At 41.7% G+C, this 16,325-nt stretch overlaps 5 protein-coding genes across 5 annotated transcripts; 3 read left to right on the top strand and 2 right to left on the bottom strand.

Moving 5' to 3' along the window:
- Nucleotides 1–6: 6 nt before the first annotated feature.
- LOC138202092 (uncharacterized protein C7orf50 homolog) lies at nucleotides 7–8,489 on the bottom strand. The gene is made up of 6 exons (XM_069155816.1): nucleotides 8,434–8,489; nucleotides 7,912–8,089; nucleotides 7,657–7,785; nucleotides 2,293–2,504; nucleotides 1,452–1,533; nucleotides 7–1,220 (listed from the first exon to the last, which is right to left on the bottom strand). Exons 2-6 carry the CDS (start codon nucleotides 8,047–8,049, stop codon nucleotides 1,041–1,043), a joined length of 741 nt encoding a protein of 246 aa, XP_069011917.1. The 5' UTR covers nucleotides 8,050–8,089; nucleotides 8,434–8,489; the 3' UTR covers nucleotides 7–1,040.
- LOC138202090 (uncharacterized) lies at nucleotides 3,182–5,147 on the top strand. The gene is made up of 2 exons (XM_069155813.1): nucleotides 3,182–3,468; nucleotides 3,894–5,147. Exons 1-2 carry the CDS (start codon nucleotides 3,466–3,468, stop codon nucleotides 4,971–4,973), a joined length of 1,083 nt encoding a protein of 360 aa, XP_069011914.1. The 5' UTR covers nucleotides 3,182–3,465; the 3' UTR covers nucleotides 4,974–5,147.
- A 448-nt stretch (nucleotides 8,490–8,937) lies between the features above and the next one.
- On the top strand, nucleotides 8,938–10,526 carry uqcc4 (ubiquinol-cytochrome c reductase complex assembly factor 4). The gene is made up of 2 exons (XM_069155811.1): nucleotides 8,938–9,151; nucleotides 9,957–10,526. Exons 1-2 carry the CDS (start codon nucleotides 9,060–9,062, stop codon nucleotides 10,285–10,287), a joined length of 423 nt encoding a protein of 140 aa, XP_069011912.1. The 5' UTR covers nucleotides 8,938–9,059; the 3' UTR covers nucleotides 10,288–10,526.
- Nucleotides 10,527–10,880: 354 nt separating this feature from the next.
- Nucleotides 10,881–12,993, bottom strand: h3f3d (H3 histone, family 3D). The gene is made up of 4 exons (XM_069155812.1): nucleotides 12,922–12,993; nucleotides 11,959–12,101; nucleotides 11,673–11,826; nucleotides 10,881–11,563 (listed from the first exon to the last, which is right to left on the bottom strand). The coding sequence occupies exons 2-4, from the start codon at nucleotides 12,084–12,086 to the stop codon at nucleotides 11,435–11,437; spliced, it is 411 nt and encodes a 136-aa protein (XP_069011913.1). The 5' UTR covers nucleotides 12,087–12,101; nucleotides 12,922–12,993; the 3' UTR covers nucleotides 10,881–11,434.
- Nucleotides 12,994–14,050: 1,057 nt separating this feature from the next.
- Nucleotides 14,051–16,153, top strand: cunh8orf33 (chromosome unknown C8orf33 homolog). Its single transcript, XM_069155810.1, has 5 exons — nucleotides 14,051–14,260; nucleotides 14,473–14,927; nucleotides 15,014–15,104; nucleotides 15,423–15,569; nucleotides 15,674–16,153. The coding sequence occupies exons 1-5, from the start codon at nucleotides 14,233–14,235 to the stop codon at nucleotides 15,886–15,888; spliced, it is 936 nt and encodes a 311-aa protein (XP_069011911.1). The 5' UTR covers nucleotides 14,051–14,232; the 3' UTR covers nucleotides 15,889–16,153.
- Nucleotides 16,154–16,325: the final 172 nt, after the last annotated feature.

The following is a 16,325-nucleotide window of genomic DNA, read 5'->3' as shown; positions in this document are numbered from 1 at the left end:
GATGACTCGTGTCTGGGAGGAGGTGCAACATCTACAAGGGTGTATCTGCAAAGTGTACTAATTAAACGGTTTAATTTTTCTTGTGTAAAAGGCAAAATCTATGATCTATGGCTTGATACAGTAACAGAAAAGTATTTAAATGTCTTTGTATTTGGGTGTGTTTATCCAGGAAGTTAAGTCACAGTCCTCTGCCTACATATAGACCCGGTTTCCTTCCTGTGTGTTTGTAACCTGAATTAAAATGGAGCAGCTGCTCTTCTAAATCTGCCTGTTTGTAGCGCAGAGTGGAGGTGACCCTGAAACTATTGGCACAATACAACAGGGCTATATGAACAGTTAGGTAAAAGTTCCAGTTAGATTGTAACTAAAGCACACACTTGGTTTAAGTTAAGATTGTTCCTAAAATGAATTGCAAAAATAATAAGAAAAGCACAAATTTAAAATACACATGAATGGAACAATAACTATTGGTTTGGATTATGCTTTTGTCAAAATAAACCATGCATATTGTTATTATAACGAGAGTAGGTAAAGAAAAGTTGCTCACATCAGTGACTTCACCGACTGTGGGCCTGGACATGCACAAACATGTCTTGACTACAGACATTCCAGAAAGTTTTGACTCCAGAGGTCTGTCAGCTTGAAGGATTTACATCTGTCCTAAATGATCGGTCCACACAGGCGAAATTGAACATTAATTTATAAATTCTTAATTATTTGAGCTGGAAAAAAGTGGTTAAAAATGAACACAAATGAACTTGTAAGATTTCATATTTTATCAAATAGTTTCGCTGACTAATAACTACTAGGCAACAACATACAAAAGTAATGTCAAGAGAAGAAGGTTAAAACAATTTGATTAATGTATAGGAGCAATACAGGTGGATTTCAACAACAACAAAAAAAGGACCATTCCAAAATACCTTGTAAAACAAGTTTTAGTCCAAGCTTAAGATCAGGGCTACCACTCAGTCCTCTGATCAACAAACAGAGTTAGGTCTTTTTCGAGTTTACTTGTGTCTTCCTGTATTATCTGTGGGTCAGGAAAACAGCTGGATGAGTTCTCTGGCTCTGTGCGCCCTCTGCTGGACGACTACGTCCTCTGGCGCTTGTCCCGACTCTTCCACCAGCAATAGGGCCTTCTGCACTGTCGTGTCCCTCGCACTTCCACGAAGCCCCTCCAGGTACTGAAGCATCACAGGGAACTTGTCATCTGGAATCTGAGAAGAAGTAGTTTTTTTTTTTTTATCTTGTTGTGCATCCATTAGTTTACAAATTAAAGTCAGTAAGGTACTAGCAGTTAGAAGGAAATACAGACTTTAAAAGTCAAGTCGTTCTCTTGCAAATATCACTCTCACGTACCAAACAGGAAGACATACCTGAGGTCAGCACCTCCAGCACTGCGGCTGAGAAACCCCCCACCATCAAACAGTAATGCGGTGTAAAGTCACCTTTTCAGAGTCGAACATTTGCTGGAGCAGCCAGGTCTGCCTCGTCTTCTGGAACTTCCACTCTGAACGGTTTTCAGCCCAGCTGCAAACAAAACTAGTGTGGGCTGCAGTTCTCTAGCAAAGAGCAGATACTGTAAACAATATCATGCATTCACAATTCAGCATTTCTAAGTTGCATCTCTGAGTTGCTATGTATTGTTCACCCCACCCACCATACACATCACAAGGGGTAGGACAAAATTAAAAACCATAAAGGAGTACCCCAAGTGATTTAGTATTGAACTTTCATAATACTGTGTAACTCAAAAGAGACAGCTTATAAAATAAAAGGCAAGATCAAAGCAGTAGAGTGTGGGGTACCCTGACTAGACTGGCTCACCAGATGTAGCATGTTTGATATAAACCTGCCATTGGTCGACTTCTTCAGTCTACATTCTCCTCCATGTTTGCTATCTGTGTGTTACAGTTTTCATAATCGCCGTTGCAACGAGAAACAAAGACCTCCACACTGAAAATAGCAAGCTGCATCCTCCCAAACAAGTGAGATTCGTTCAAAGAAATACAAACAAGCCAAAAGCATTTTCCCCACTTATAGCAGAATGATTTATGGGTGCAGCCAGACCGCTCTCCAGAGCTGGCACAGCACGGCGGAGGGAGGTCGGGTTTTGCAAGACCGGTCGGCAATCCAGCTCAGTCTCAGAAACAGTAAATGTAAATAAAGCATTTAGTGAGTTTTTTTGAGCCATCTATTCCTCATTCCATGGATACAGCTGCTTTGGACCTGTGACTTGATAATCAGGAGGTCATTGTATCGATTCACCCAAACAACAGTGGCTCTTACCACACGAGGTAATCTAGGGCCTGCTGCGGTGCACTGGGTCCAGGTGCTTCAGTTTTCTGTGCAGTCTTTCCCTCAGCTTTAAGCCTCTTCTTCTCCTCCTTTTTCAGTATCTTCTTCATCTTCCTCTCCAGGACCCGCTTCTCCTCGGGGCTCAGGTCCTCCTCTCCCTCTATCTCATGTGTCCCCTCAGGATGATCGGCTGGATCTGGACTCTGTGGCACCAAAGCAAAACAAAGCTTTATGGAACTGTACTTTTTAGACGTCATTAAACAACACTGAATGTGACTGAATGATTAAAAAAAACAGAACATTTCCCTCTATATGCATGTTATTGTTGCTCTTATGCCTTTGACTTGTGATTTCTACAAACTGTATTATAATTGTGAAACATGTTTGTGTTGCTGCATAAAGACAGCTGAAAGTAAAATGCACTTTTTAGGTGTGGATCACTTCCTGTTGCACTGCAGCTCAGATGGACGTTTCCTGTATCGACAGCCTCGTGAGGTCCCTTTCACGTGCATTTATTCTAAGTGTGAAGTGTATTTTGGTGCTCGACAACCTTCAGCAAAGCACGCTTGCACAGTTTAAAAATAACCACCTGTCGAAGGGAGGTTTTTGTCAGCCACAAAGAAAAACAATTCTCGAAAAATGTTTTGAATTGAAACTCGGAATTCAGTTTCATGTCAGAAATGCAACCACAGAGATAACCTAAATAATAGATGAACAACTTATCACTTGTTATTGGGTGAAATTGAGCCTCTATTTTCCCATTTAGTTGCACAATTATTGATGCTTTGCCCTGAGGAAAGCTGCTGAACAAAATGAGAACCACTTCCCCGACGCAGACTGTAACCACAGCACAACTTAAATGCTCGCACACAACCTCCTCTGAGGGGAAGTTAAACAAGGGACGCAGTATGCTCTCCGATTTAACGGTCCTCATTTACGGCGGCAAAGAAAAAAATAAAAGAGGGAGGGGAGGAAAAGATTTTGATCACATGGCCACGAAGTCATCTTGGAAGTGTACTGCCAGCAGATTACCCGCAGAAACATAAAACACCCTCACAGTGAGCAGTGGTGTCCATGCAGTAAGCATCTTTTTCAGAGCTCTGAGTGGATCGGCGGTGCCGGGCTGGTGGATATAAAACAGACGAGTGGGTGACGGAGGCCAAAATGGTAAGTGGAAACACATGTTCTTACAGAGCAGGCAGAGGGGAGCAGACAAAGACTCACCAACGAGAACGTGGTCACAGAAAATACTGAAGAAAATAAACATGTTTCGTTGCATCTCGTCAGCACTTTTCACCGAAAATTTTCACTCAAATTTTAGTTACTTCAGGAAGGAACTGCATGTTGTAAGAGTTCCTGTTGAAAATCCAGTTAGAGAGTCACAGTATGAGCAACAGAAACACTGACTGGTTGGTTTTCACTTTGTTAGTTTTGTGTAATGAAGGAACAGCTGATTTAGAAATTGTTTGAACTTGGCTGACTAGATTTGTGTTCATCCCCCAATGGGAGGAAGGTCTTAAAAAACAAAGAGGAGGTTGATGCTGAAGATGGTTAGATTTCATCTTTGGGTGTTTTTGTCTTTTCCCTTCCAGTCTAACCAAAGCACAGATTTGTCCCCCACTCAGAGGAACACCACACTTCCATTTTCCGATGCTTATACCGTCATCAGCTCCACCATTGTGGACACCTCCACTTTAGAAAGCTCCTCTTCCTCTGTGTTAGACCTAATTGCAGCCAATGACATCATCGCCAAGGCAAACCATGTCTACAGTTTCTTCGCCGGCCTGGGCTTCCTCGCTGGCTGCTTCCTGCTCTACGGCTTCATCCAGACCTACAGGGCCCACAGACGGATGGCGTGGCTCGACTGCCTCCTCTGGGTGTTCTGTGGCCTCCAGCTGCTGATCCTGCTCCTCTCTCTCCATGCTGTGGCCTACAGACCGCACTACCTGAGGACCACAGCATTGGGATGCGCTGCTCTCTCTTTCACCATCAACACGGCCTCTCTGTGCGGCTTGATGGTCTTAGTGCTCATGGCGTATGTCCTGACCCTCGACCCGCCGTCCCACGCCGTGCTCAGGAAGCCTGCGGTCTGTGCGGCGCTGGTGATCCTGACTTCTGCGCTGACATCTCTGCTGCTGGCCAGCATTCGTGGACCCAGCGTAGGTCTGCAGGAAGAAGGCAACTGTTTTATGGATCCAGTCCATGCTGGCGTTTCATACGCAGCTGCTCGGCTGTGTATGATTTTTCTGATTCCCTACATCCTCCAACTGGGTCTTCTGATTAGTGGCTGCGTTCGGCAGTGGAAATCTAAAGGACGTTTCCTCTCTGGCTCCGAGGAGGGTCCGGTGTTCCTGGCAGTCACTGTGGTTACGTTCTTCTGCCTGCTCTTCTACAGTGTGGCGCTAGTGAGAGGGGCTCAGCTCAAGCGGGACAGGGAGCTGAGCCACCTTGAGCAGGCGTTTCTGAGTGTTGCCGAATTGGTGCTGTTCTCGGGGAGCATCTTCAGCCTGCTGCTCGTGCTGCTCATGCACAGGCCGTGTCGGGAGAGTCTCCACGGGGTGATCAGGCAGCTGAGGGACTGCTGTCGAAGGCCTGGGAACACGCAGCCACACAGAAACATCATAGCTCCGCACATTGAGATCACAGACACTCTGCAGGACATCGAGTCATAGAGGACAAAAACTCTCCGATTTAAAAGGGAAAGAGCACTTTGGATACAGCAGGTTAAAGATGTATTCTTAAACTATGCTGCAAATGCTTTCTCTGTTACTGACCATCTATAAAACATGCATTTTCCAGGCTCCTTTTGTCTGAAAACTTTACAAAAATAAATGTGTATCTTGTTACCACAGTCTCCATTGTAAGTGACCAATTGCTTATATTGTTGTTGTTGATCAACAGCTTTAATAGGAAAATTTTAAATAAGTACTTTTGGTTGGTAGTATGTGAGCTTTTGCATCTTTTAGACCTGTCAAACCTCTTTTCTGGGAAACAGACTGTTTGCATAAACCCAATTTGCACAGAAGCCCATTTAGACAAACTGCCTGGAAAAACCTGCGTAACTCCCAGAATGCCACAAAGGAAACACTTAGTGGAGGAAAATAAAAAGTCAGATTCTTACTTTAGGCCAACAGTGTCAATAACCACATTTTAAAAGATGTTAAAGAACCAGATATTTTCCAACTCCTTTTGACAAATTGGTGGGCACCAGTTCTAGGAATATCAGACCTGCGTGGACAACACATCCAACAGAAAGGCACGAAATCAGGGACCAGTTGGAAAAATGAACAGAGAGTCGGGTATCATGTTAAATGTCAGAACCTCATACACACACATCAAAAATCACAGTAGCAATAGTTGAAGTAAGGGATCTGATAGATGTTATTCCTTATTTCAACAATACTACATGCAAAAAGTGATGCATATTACAGCATTACCACAGTACATAATCTACAAGTTCCAACAAGAGACTGGAAACAAAAACAAAGAGCAACGGCGCTGCCACATGAAATGTCTGCCCTTCTTGTTTTGTGTAAATAAGCAGTTTTTTTGTCTTTGCTAAAAGTCCCCACATTTAAATATTTTAACATTACACAACCCGACATAATTATATAAACCAAAAAATACACCCACTTAAAAATAGATAGGTGATGCTAGTTGCTAATAAACAGCAGTGGAGATGTAGTGAAAGCTATTGTTTTCACATTGAGTCAAAAAGATCCCGTTCATGTCTATATTCCGCTTGCATTGTGTGTTTGTGTTTGTAAGTGGTGGATGGCGCTGCACTTCTCTGGATTTCCTGTTACAACAGCTTTCATTGTCACCACCAGAGAACAGGAAGAATAATCAAGACTGCATGCGGTCCATGGAAACACAGGAAAGTAAGTTTGGGCTTAATTCTTTCTTAATTTTATATATCAAAGTAAGTTAGTCTTATAGTTTCTAAATCAAAGTCAGTCTATCTGTCAGACGTAAAATAAATTGGCCCAGCAGTTGTTGACAGTAATAGGAGACCAACTTTAGAATTTTTAAAGCTTTTTAAAAGACAATAAATGATTGTAGAGCAATATCAAGAGACAGCAGGACAGAGTGAGAAACTGGGACTAAAAACGGAACAAAGATCTCCAGTTGAACTCAAATAACAGAAGGAAAAAAAAAAGGCTCTTTTTAAGCTCCAAATAGCTCAGAGGATGAAGCTGTGAGGCTCGCACGGCCAGAAATATCTTTTACAGTCAACAACCAAACTGTCCGTGCTCACAAATAAACGATGTGACAGATATCAGAGTTAAACTACCAGGCAGGCTGATCAGGGTCATCAAGTTAAACCAAAACCCAGAACAGATGCAGTGTGCAGCTCTGTATATGTACAGTAGAGGGCCGTCACAATGTAGAACTAATGACCAACCATGATCATGGAAGCCCCCAGCAAGGACAAAAAAAAACAACCCACAAACACAATATTAACTACTTTAATTACACCCTTAACGTTAATTGACCTGAACTTCAATCTGATGTATTTAGATTTTTAGTTTTAAACTTGACTTGACAGTTTTTATTGAGGATTGTTACATGTGTTGCTATACATGTGTTATGTTTTGTTGTGTGGGCCCCTAGGAGAGGAGCTGCTGATTTATTGGGGATCCAAATAAAGAATAAAATGGATTTTGGGGTTCAAGTTTGGAGCCCTAAACCCCCAAACCACCTGGGCCCTCTCAGTTATTTTTTTGTATGCTCATATTAAGCTGAAAGAACTCTAGAGTTACAGATCTCCAAATAAGGGTGAGTCTTTCTAGGTGTTTAAAATGAAATCATTTTTGAAAAAGCCGCAAATCTGACACGCATCTTAAATGGCAACAACGAAAGCTTAACTAAATTACAGTGAACTATCATATGTATTTTAGTGACTTATCATATTCAAGTGACATGTTATGTGACAGGGTGTGTCACTCATACAAGTATATACACAGGAGATATCTCCATCTTTCCAAAGTAGAGCTGCAACATCCTTAACTGCAGTAAAAATGTAGGATTCAGATTTCTGACAGCAAAATCTGACCAATTTCTGTCATTTAAATAAATGTCATGAAAATGAAACACTTGTCAGACTGAAGGGCAAAATTTCAGAGAGAATAACTAAATTATTAACTAAAATGTAAATAAATCCTGAACTATGTCCGCATGACCTTGACACCTTGTTTTATATAAATATAGAATTTGATATAGACAATGAAGTTATTGCTAGCACGAGTAAGGAATTTTCTGTATGCAGCATGACAGTTTAACCAACACACTGACTGCTCACAAAAACCAGCAGAATAAAATCATGAAACCTTTTTTGGCAGTTAATATTCTTACCTCTGTTTTCTTGGTCGGTGTTTGTTCTGTCATCTTCTGCTTCTTCTTCTTCTTCTTGTGCTTCTTGTCCTTTTTCGGTTTTTTATCATCTGCTTTGTTTGTTCCAAGAGGAATCTGTGCTGGAGCTTCCTGGATGAAATAATAATAATAATAATAATAAAAAAAATTGTTCTGTAAGTAATAACAGGTAGTGTTGTGTAAATAAAAATAGAATGGGTTACGAGTTATGAGGAATATTTTTACTGTGCTACTCACCTCAACTTCCATCTTTTTCTTCTTCTTTTGAACTTTAGTGTCCATTATTTCTTCAGCAGGAACTTCACTTTCATTTGAACTCAACTTTTTCCTTTTCGGAGGTTTTGATTCCGATTTCAAAGATTTGTCTTTGGCCATGAGTTAACTCACTCCGACAAGCAAAAACACAAGTACGTTGCTGCAAAAATAACAAACACACGTGCTGGTTAAGTTTGGTAAGGGGTTAGGACAACAAGCCTTAAAGACGTTAGAGACAATTTCTTCCTTTTCAGAGATAAACTGATGACTTTCAGTAGAACTAAATATTAACTCAGCTGGACAATTGCATGGAAATATATCTTCTTCCAACTTTATCCAACCATTTCCAACGATCGGATATCCCCAATAAAGATGAATAAATACTCTACAGGAATATACTCAAAAACATGACTTAACGCAGCCACGTTAAAATTATATACAATAAATATACAATCGAGGACCAAATATTACTTTTACCACACTGTTTTTTACATAAGAGCTTACCTTAACCGCGAAGGAAACGTGCAGGACACTAAAGCCAAACGAAGCATGGGCACTCAACCAGGAAGTGGTGCCAGTCACGTGAAGCGTGATTGGACCTAATATCTGTGCGTGTATTCTGATTGGTTAACGGTTGTAAGCGCCTCAAAGACTCCCGATGAACAAGAAACGTGAAACATTTCTGACATTTATCGTATCATTAAAGTGTGGGAAATGATAATATTTCAGAATTGCGAGTGGTTTGTAAATAAATACAAATCCTTAGCCGTAAAACACCCAATAGTGAAAAAAAGATATGTAATTCAGGATGACGGCACCGTGTAAAAGCAGAGACATTAAAGTTTTACGACCAAATATGGCATCGTATTGAGTTTCATTTAATAATAATTATTATTATTATAAAACAGAAAACATAACCATACATCCTGATTCTACGGAGAGATTAAATGTTTTTTTATTATTATTTTTTTATTGTGGAACTGTCCACACCAGCGTCCCAGAGCTCCACCGGAAGGAACTCAAAGCTGCACACCGATGTGTTACATGACCCTGATAGAAGAAGGTTTGGAAGGAAAACTTCGGCTTCGGTGACCTCATGGTGTGTGAAGTAAAATGACCATTTGTCCGACATGTCTACAACAGCAGGACGAGTGTTCGCCGGTCTGACACGAATGGCAGTCAGTCGAGGGAGTTTTATTCACAACGCTTCAACGACCGTGAGGTGAGTACATCAGGTGGGTCAATGGAAAACACGCTGGATCTGTAATGGTGGCTGTTTCAATGAGTTTCATCTGTTAACGACCACGTGACTTATTTAGATCAGGGTGACGGGTTCTGGCTATTTGTCCTGATGATAATGATTGCAGGATATTGTGGGATATTGTGAGTTTCTGTCACATGCTGGTCTGATAATCCAGTGGTCGAAGTGCTTCATAGCAACAACTCACTGTTATTGCAGCAGCTTCAGGATTCATGTCCTCGCTTACATCATCACTTTGTCCTCCTGTCCACATCCTGGTCGATTATAGAGGACACAAATCTAAACTAAAGTGTTGCACAATATATATATATATATATTTTTTTCAAACTCCTAAAGCCTGACTCACATTTCATACTTGCCCTGATACTACGATTATACTTGAGGTTTAAAAATCAATCAATAAATCTAATATTGCTTGATATTCTTTTTGTTTAACACATGAACCTTTTCTTATCCCTGAATAATTCAGAAGAATACAACTTAATTTTATAATTTGAATAAAATACATTAAATATACCTTTTCCCATTTTATAAACTGCAATTTTCTGTCATGTCAGCGTTAACATGCCCTTAAAAACTATTTCTATGTTACAAAATCACCTTACGAGTCCTACGGCACCATCCCCATCATAAATCTATTTACTATTTTTTTTTAAAACAAAAAGTACAAGTACCTCAAAATTAAGTAGAGTGCCAAGAGTACCTTCCACCTCAAAAGTCCGTCAGTCTTAACTAATGTCTTTTTCATTCTGTTCTTTGTTGAAAGAGTAAGCAGTGTACGATCTTTGGCTCTGAGCTCCGAGAGGTCAGCTCAGTCCAAGAGACCCACAGATGAAGACGAGGAGCTGAACAACGAGCCGATCAAGTTCTCCACCAGCAAAGCCAGTCACAAGACGTGGAAGGTCGACCGCTCCATGGGGAGCCAGTACGAGCGGCCCTGGTGGAAAGTCCTCCCCATCAGTGTGTTAGCCACCAGCTTCCTTTTGTGGTGCGCACTGAGAAGCGAAACGGACATTGACAAACAGCTAGAGAAAGGGCTGTTTGACCATTTACCTGGCTTGCTTTCAGATGAGGAGGAGAAAGTCCAAAGTAAATAGACTTGAACGTGTAACCCCAGATGTATGTATTTCAGGTGATATATGATATTTATTGTGGAATTTCTGTGGACCCAGTTCTAACATGCAAAGTGTAGTAATGAAGCCGTCCTTTGCTACAGCAATTTTTTTTTTTTCAGCAAAACTGAATTAGATTGTGTTCAGCCATACATTGCTTTCTGTCACAGATTGTCATTCAAATGTCACAAACGTGTGGATTAAAAATAGTTTGATCCCCTTGATTTTGGTCCATTGTTCCAGTTTCAAGTTCATGTAGCACATTTCAGACAACAGTGCACTAGTCTTCAATATTATCAATAAAAAGGAAACACCTGACTTGACACCAGAAGGGGGCCTTTGATCTACAAGACAAAATAATGACGTAAAGCAAAGGAGGGATCCTCAAACCTCCCATCATACTTGGCTTATTAAAAAATACAAAACTTTTGTCTGTGCAGAACTAGTCCCTGGGAGTCTTTATTTTAAGCTTCGACACATGATCTGAATGTTGTATCATGGTTAATGTAGGATCCAGACAATTCTACTAAAGTTAAATACAAAAGTTAATCTGGCCACAATAAACACATTTAGTCAGGTTGAGGTAGCGGAAAGTTTATTTACAGCACAAGAAATCCTGTGACATGCACACACAGGATTAAAAAGATACAGATTGTTATGCGAGGAGCCAGATCAGTGAGTATGAGGAGCTGCAGGCATCGCCAGGAGGCCAGGATGAGCGCGAGAAAAGCACCAGTGATGAGGCCTTTCTACAAGAAGGAGCTCTCCAATTGAAAAATAAAGGTGGTAATGGAGACTCTGAGACAGCCAAGACAGAGCTGCGCTCTAAAGAGGAAGCTGCCGGAGAGCAACACTGGCCTGCCTGCAGGCAACCCTCAGAGACAGAGATTTACAAACCTGAGGTGGAATATTTTGTCTGAACATTTACAGATATGAAGCGCTACTCTACAGTGGACAGGATACAACGGTTGGAGAGAACGATTAATGAAAATGAAGTACAAAAAAAGAATGCTGAAACTACAAATGACAATTTGAGTGGCACACATGCTGGTAATAGGTCAAGATTTACAAAAGAAACCCCAGTCAGCCCCCACCCACCCCCCCAATAAAAACATAAAAGCACAGCAAGCATTTATGCACGCTCTCCTCTAATTCGCCTGGCCAGCTGAATGTCCTTGGGCATGATGGTAACCCTCTTTGCGTGGATAGCACACAGGTTGGTGTCCTCAAACAGCCCAACCAAGTATGCCTCACTGGCTTCCTGCATGTGAAGAAAAGATTAAAGGTTAAACCACAGGACCTCATGGCCCGGACACTTTCAATGTAAATGTTCATCAAGTAATTAAAAAGTCAATAAAATCCCGTCTCACCTGGAGAGCGCCAATTGCTGCACTCTGGAAACGTAGGTCTGTCTTGAAATCCTGAGCAATTTCCCTGACAAGACGCTGGAAAGGCAGCTTCCTGATGAGCAGCTCGGTGGACTTCTGGTACCGACGGATCTCACGCAGAGCAACGGTACCGGGCCTTAAGGAGACAAAACAACATGCTGCGTTCAAGATCCCAAAGCACATCTCCTACATACTTCATCATGAAACTTGACCCCCAGCGAGGCTGTTGTGGCAACAAAAAAAAAAAGAGAGAAGTGATCACCGGTACCTGTATCTATGTGGCTTCTTCACTCCGCCGGTGGATGGCGCGCTTTTCCTGGCAGCTTTGGTGGCCAGCTGCTTCCTGGGCGCCTTTCCTCCGGTGGATTTACGAGCAGTCTGCTTGGTACGAGCCATTTCTCAGGTGCAGGTCTAAAAGAAAGGAAATTAAAAAAAAAAAAAAAAAAAATCAGAAGTCAAAAGATAAAAGTCGACGAAAAACATTTCTCACGATCACGCCGGCATTTAACTTTCAATGATTACTTTAGTACAACGCACCTCCGGCTGTGCGGGGCGGACTGAAATGACACCTATGAGTCACAACCTTGTTAAAAGGACAAAATACGCTCAAATACGATATTACGTTTTATTCCACATCTACTCGGACTAGAAACAAAACAAACATTAAGCGCGCCAACTCCGGCTTTAGGCAGCACGTCAGTGAGCAAAATACAGCTCCCGAGAAGGGATTTAAACGAGTATCACCCGTGTAAACACCGACCCGGAGCCCCGCCACCATTAAGCTACGAGGGAAACACACGTTCCCTTCGGCTCGTCTCGCCAGCAAATTTAAAGCTAGCCCGGACGGTTGCAAAATGGCGCCAGCTAACTACCGCGGAGGCTCACACAAATATTGAAGACATCACCGCCACCTAAACGAATCTACTATTCAACCACACACGTGGAGGAAAACCCTAAACGTGATTTCATTAATAAAAAAAAAAAAAGAAGAAAAAAAAAAAAAGAGGTTTGTAGATAGTTGTTTGAATTTAGCGAACAGTTAAGAGATAGAGGTTATGGCGCGCGACCGTTTTGTTGTCACGAGGATTAAGGCTTGTCCCACATTTCAACGTTTGCCAACGGTATTGAAACTAAAGTGTATCATACGTTTGGTGATATCACCAAAGTTTGAGTGTTTAAAAACAAAAACAACAAAGAAATGTTAGAAATAAAAGTAATCGCTTTGACTTACCGGTTGTATTTATTTCCTGTATAAACAAGCTCTCCTTTCTTCGTGTGTATCGTCTCGTTGTGTTGCCCGGGCAGGCGGGATCTGGTATTTATACTCGGAGGCGGAGTTAAGCAACTTACAAGCCCCGCCCCCAGCCCCAAAAGATTGGTCCTTATTCAAATCCTTGACGTAATCTGATTGGTGGAGGGAAAAAAAAAAAAAAGGATCCGTGCTTCTGCATTTGAAAGAGTCATCGGGATGGGTGAGGAGTGTATCATCTTACAATGAAGCATCCTAATGTTTATGAATGAATTCATGCACCATAAACGGCACTCCCTTGATCTGGCATCAGTTTAGTTTATCAAATTATTTCTTTGAACGTAGCGCTTGCTGATCCCTCTCTTTCAATTTAGTGAAATGATGAGAAACAATGCTGCAGCTACTGAACAACAGTAGTTTCTGCAGTGCCACTGTACTTCCACGCCTTACATGCGTGAAAAATACAAACATGTCATTATTAACATGAATGGACATGTTATTATTAACATGAATGGATATTCTTGATAGCTCTGGGATCTGACCAAGAATTAGGCAACAGACTGGAGACACAAAACAGCCTGAGCCTTTGAGCTGGTGTGGGCTGAGCAAAGAGTACCCAGCCTCTGTGTCAACAGTCTGGTGAAAAATGTATGTTGTTTGTTTGTTTGATCCTTTGGTGTTACCACCAAATCAAAATGATCTACAAAATGTTATATTCTCCGATATCGTGCCTGCTTTGCACTAATGATGTTAAGCCTTGAACATTACATGTATTTTGTTCTTAATTTGTTGTTTTACTTTTTTATGTTTGGCCTTGATTCATACCAAAACTCGAAATAAAACTGTCAGATTATCGGTAAATTAATTCGACGTGACCTTCATCCCTATTTTCTCGTTGCCCTTGTTTTTGTTTATCAGTAAAATAATAATAATAATAATAAAAAGGAAATATAAAATTAGCCTATAAACTCTGCGAATGTTTGTTTATCGGTTTTTTTTTTTTCAGAATTTTAAATAATTATTTAAATGGACAAGTTGAGCGTCCATGGGTCACATGATGACGACCAAGCGGAACTACAGGATATAAGGGATGTATTTCCAGACGGATCTGTTCTCGAGTGACACCGGGGCTGACTCTCTGAATCCGACGTGGTTGAATGGTAACCAAAGATGTAGAATAATTTATAACATGGATAAAACTTGCCTCACCAATGATGTTTAAATCTCAGACGTGGTGAGTTAAATAATTTTGGCGTGTTTCAGCGGAAAACCTGCAACACTGGAGGAATCAGCATGGCCGAGGAAAGGCGGCTGTTCATAGGTACATGATCACGAAATTACGTGCTTTAATGCAACAGAAGATTAAAACAGTTTCTACAAGCCTGGCTGCAACTTAAATTAAACCGTGGGTTTAAAATACCCTCACTGCTTTTCGTTTAGGTTATACTGTTATAAGACTAATTATTAGCGCAATTCAACCTCGGTTCATCGCCTCCAAATGTACATCGTGTATACTGTATGTCCCTTCAACAGATAGTGAACCTAAATCAGACAGCTCGTCACGTGTTGAAGGCAGAGCCGAGAAGCCCGTCTGTCCCAGTGACAGCACCTTCAGGTTTAACTTCTTCCCTGACGGCTTTCCGGCTCCTCAGGAGGAAACTTGTCCGTCAGACGTTGCTGAGCCAAACCCGATATCCTTCACGGGACAGGGCTCTGCTTTCGCCTTCAACTTTCAGATCCCCGCTGCTGTAGAGGACATGGAGGCCACGGAGACCACAGACGCCTCTTCTTCTCCTCCAGGCAGCCAAAAGTGCGTCCAAAAGGAGAAACCTTCCGGTTTGCCGGAGGCAAACGCTTCACTTGACTCCAATGTGCAGTTAAAAACAAAGAAGAAGAAGAAGAAGAAGAAATCCGGAAAGAATAAAAAGCCCTCCAGCACCGAGCCGCAGCAGAAGCCAGCCGAGGAGAGTGAAGGCGGTGAAGAGCTGGTCAGTGTTGTGATGTTTTCCTTTAAAGTCATGAAGCTGACTTCTAGTTGATCGGTTTGAAAAGCTGAGTGTGTGTCTTCGTTAAGAGTGCTGAGCAGCAGCTGAACCGGCAGCTGGACTGGTGCATCGAGCAGCTGGAGCTGGGGATGAGGAGCCAGAAGGGAACTCCCAAACAGAGTTAGTGGGATTTTTATTTTTTTAATCTCGTGCAGCGCAAAAACAATTTGCGGGTCATCTGATCGGAAGTAAAATGCTCTGAAAACCTGTAAATATAAAACGTGCACGGATCTGATTGCTCACATGTGGAGCCTATTTAGGACAAAATATAAGATACGATCAGGTGTCGTTGTGCAGGTGAAAGCATCCAGATTTATATGTTCTTTTAATAGTAAGTGTTGAGTGGGTGTTGCGCTAAACGGGGCCACGTAAGTAGTTCAGTGTGGCGGATACCGAGTTGCTTTGAGGTTTGACATCTTGAACGTTTTCTCCCTGCAGAGGAGGAGACCTCTCGCTCGCTGAAGACGCTGCGGAGCGCAAAAGCTCCTCTGGCCAAGAAGAGGCAGGTGATGAGAGCCATGTCTGGAGACTACAGGAAAAAAATGGAAGAAGAGAAGAGCAAGCAATTCAAGCTCATTCAGACTGGTGGGTGGATTATAGCAATGAGAGTGGATTAAATGGTAAAAATTGCTCGTATGAAAAAAGTGCTGAAGTGTCGTTAACTGACATGTTCCTCCCTTCCCGACCAGAAATCGCTTCAGCTCAGGTCAAAGTTGTCTCGGACTCCCCGAAGAAGTCCGTTTTCCGCCGGAGAACTGAAGTCAAAGCCCAGACAGCCGCCACCGAGGGGATCCAGCAGCAAGCTGAAGGTCGGGATACAGAGCCGACGCTGCAGACGCAGGAGGGGACATCCACTTTTGTCTTTGTTCCATCAACCGAGGAGTTTCGTTTCAATTTTTTCTGACTTGTTTGTCCTGAAGGCAAACTTGTAACCAGGCAGCATGTTGGAGGGAAGTTTCTGAACTGTGTCCTGGACTTTCTGCTGACAGAAATAATGAAAAGCATAAAGAATTGGGCTCCATTGAAGACATTTGGAGAAAAAAAAGTATCTAACTAACAATTCTGATATGCAAAACCTTTCATTTCTGAGTGTACCATATGTTTGTAATGTGTTTTTTTTTTCTCCAATAAAATGATGTAAAACTATGAAAGTTTTTTTTTTTTACTGAAACATGATTACATATAGTTCCACCAAAGTAATGTGCCAGACTTTTATAATCTGAGTTTACAGTTAATAATTGATTCATGTAGTTTTCTTCACTGATATCTAACAAAGACTCAGATTGTAAGAGAAGCTTTTTAGTAATAAATGGACAAATGCTGAGTTGCCTCTTATTTTCA

Source organism: Embiotoca jacksoni, unplaced genomic scaffold, assembly GCF_022577435.1.
Source record: "Embiotoca jacksoni isolate LCO1_2020_lvr unplaced genomic scaffold, fEmbJac1.0.p SCAF_20, whole genome shotgun sequence".
In the NCBI taxonomy this organism is placed as follows: domain Eukaryota; kingdom Metazoa; phylum Chordata; class Actinopteri; family Embiotocidae; genus Embiotoca; species Embiotoca jacksoni.
Note: the sequence above shows the minus strand (reverse complement) of the source record. Positions and strands in the feature narration are given on the sequence as shown.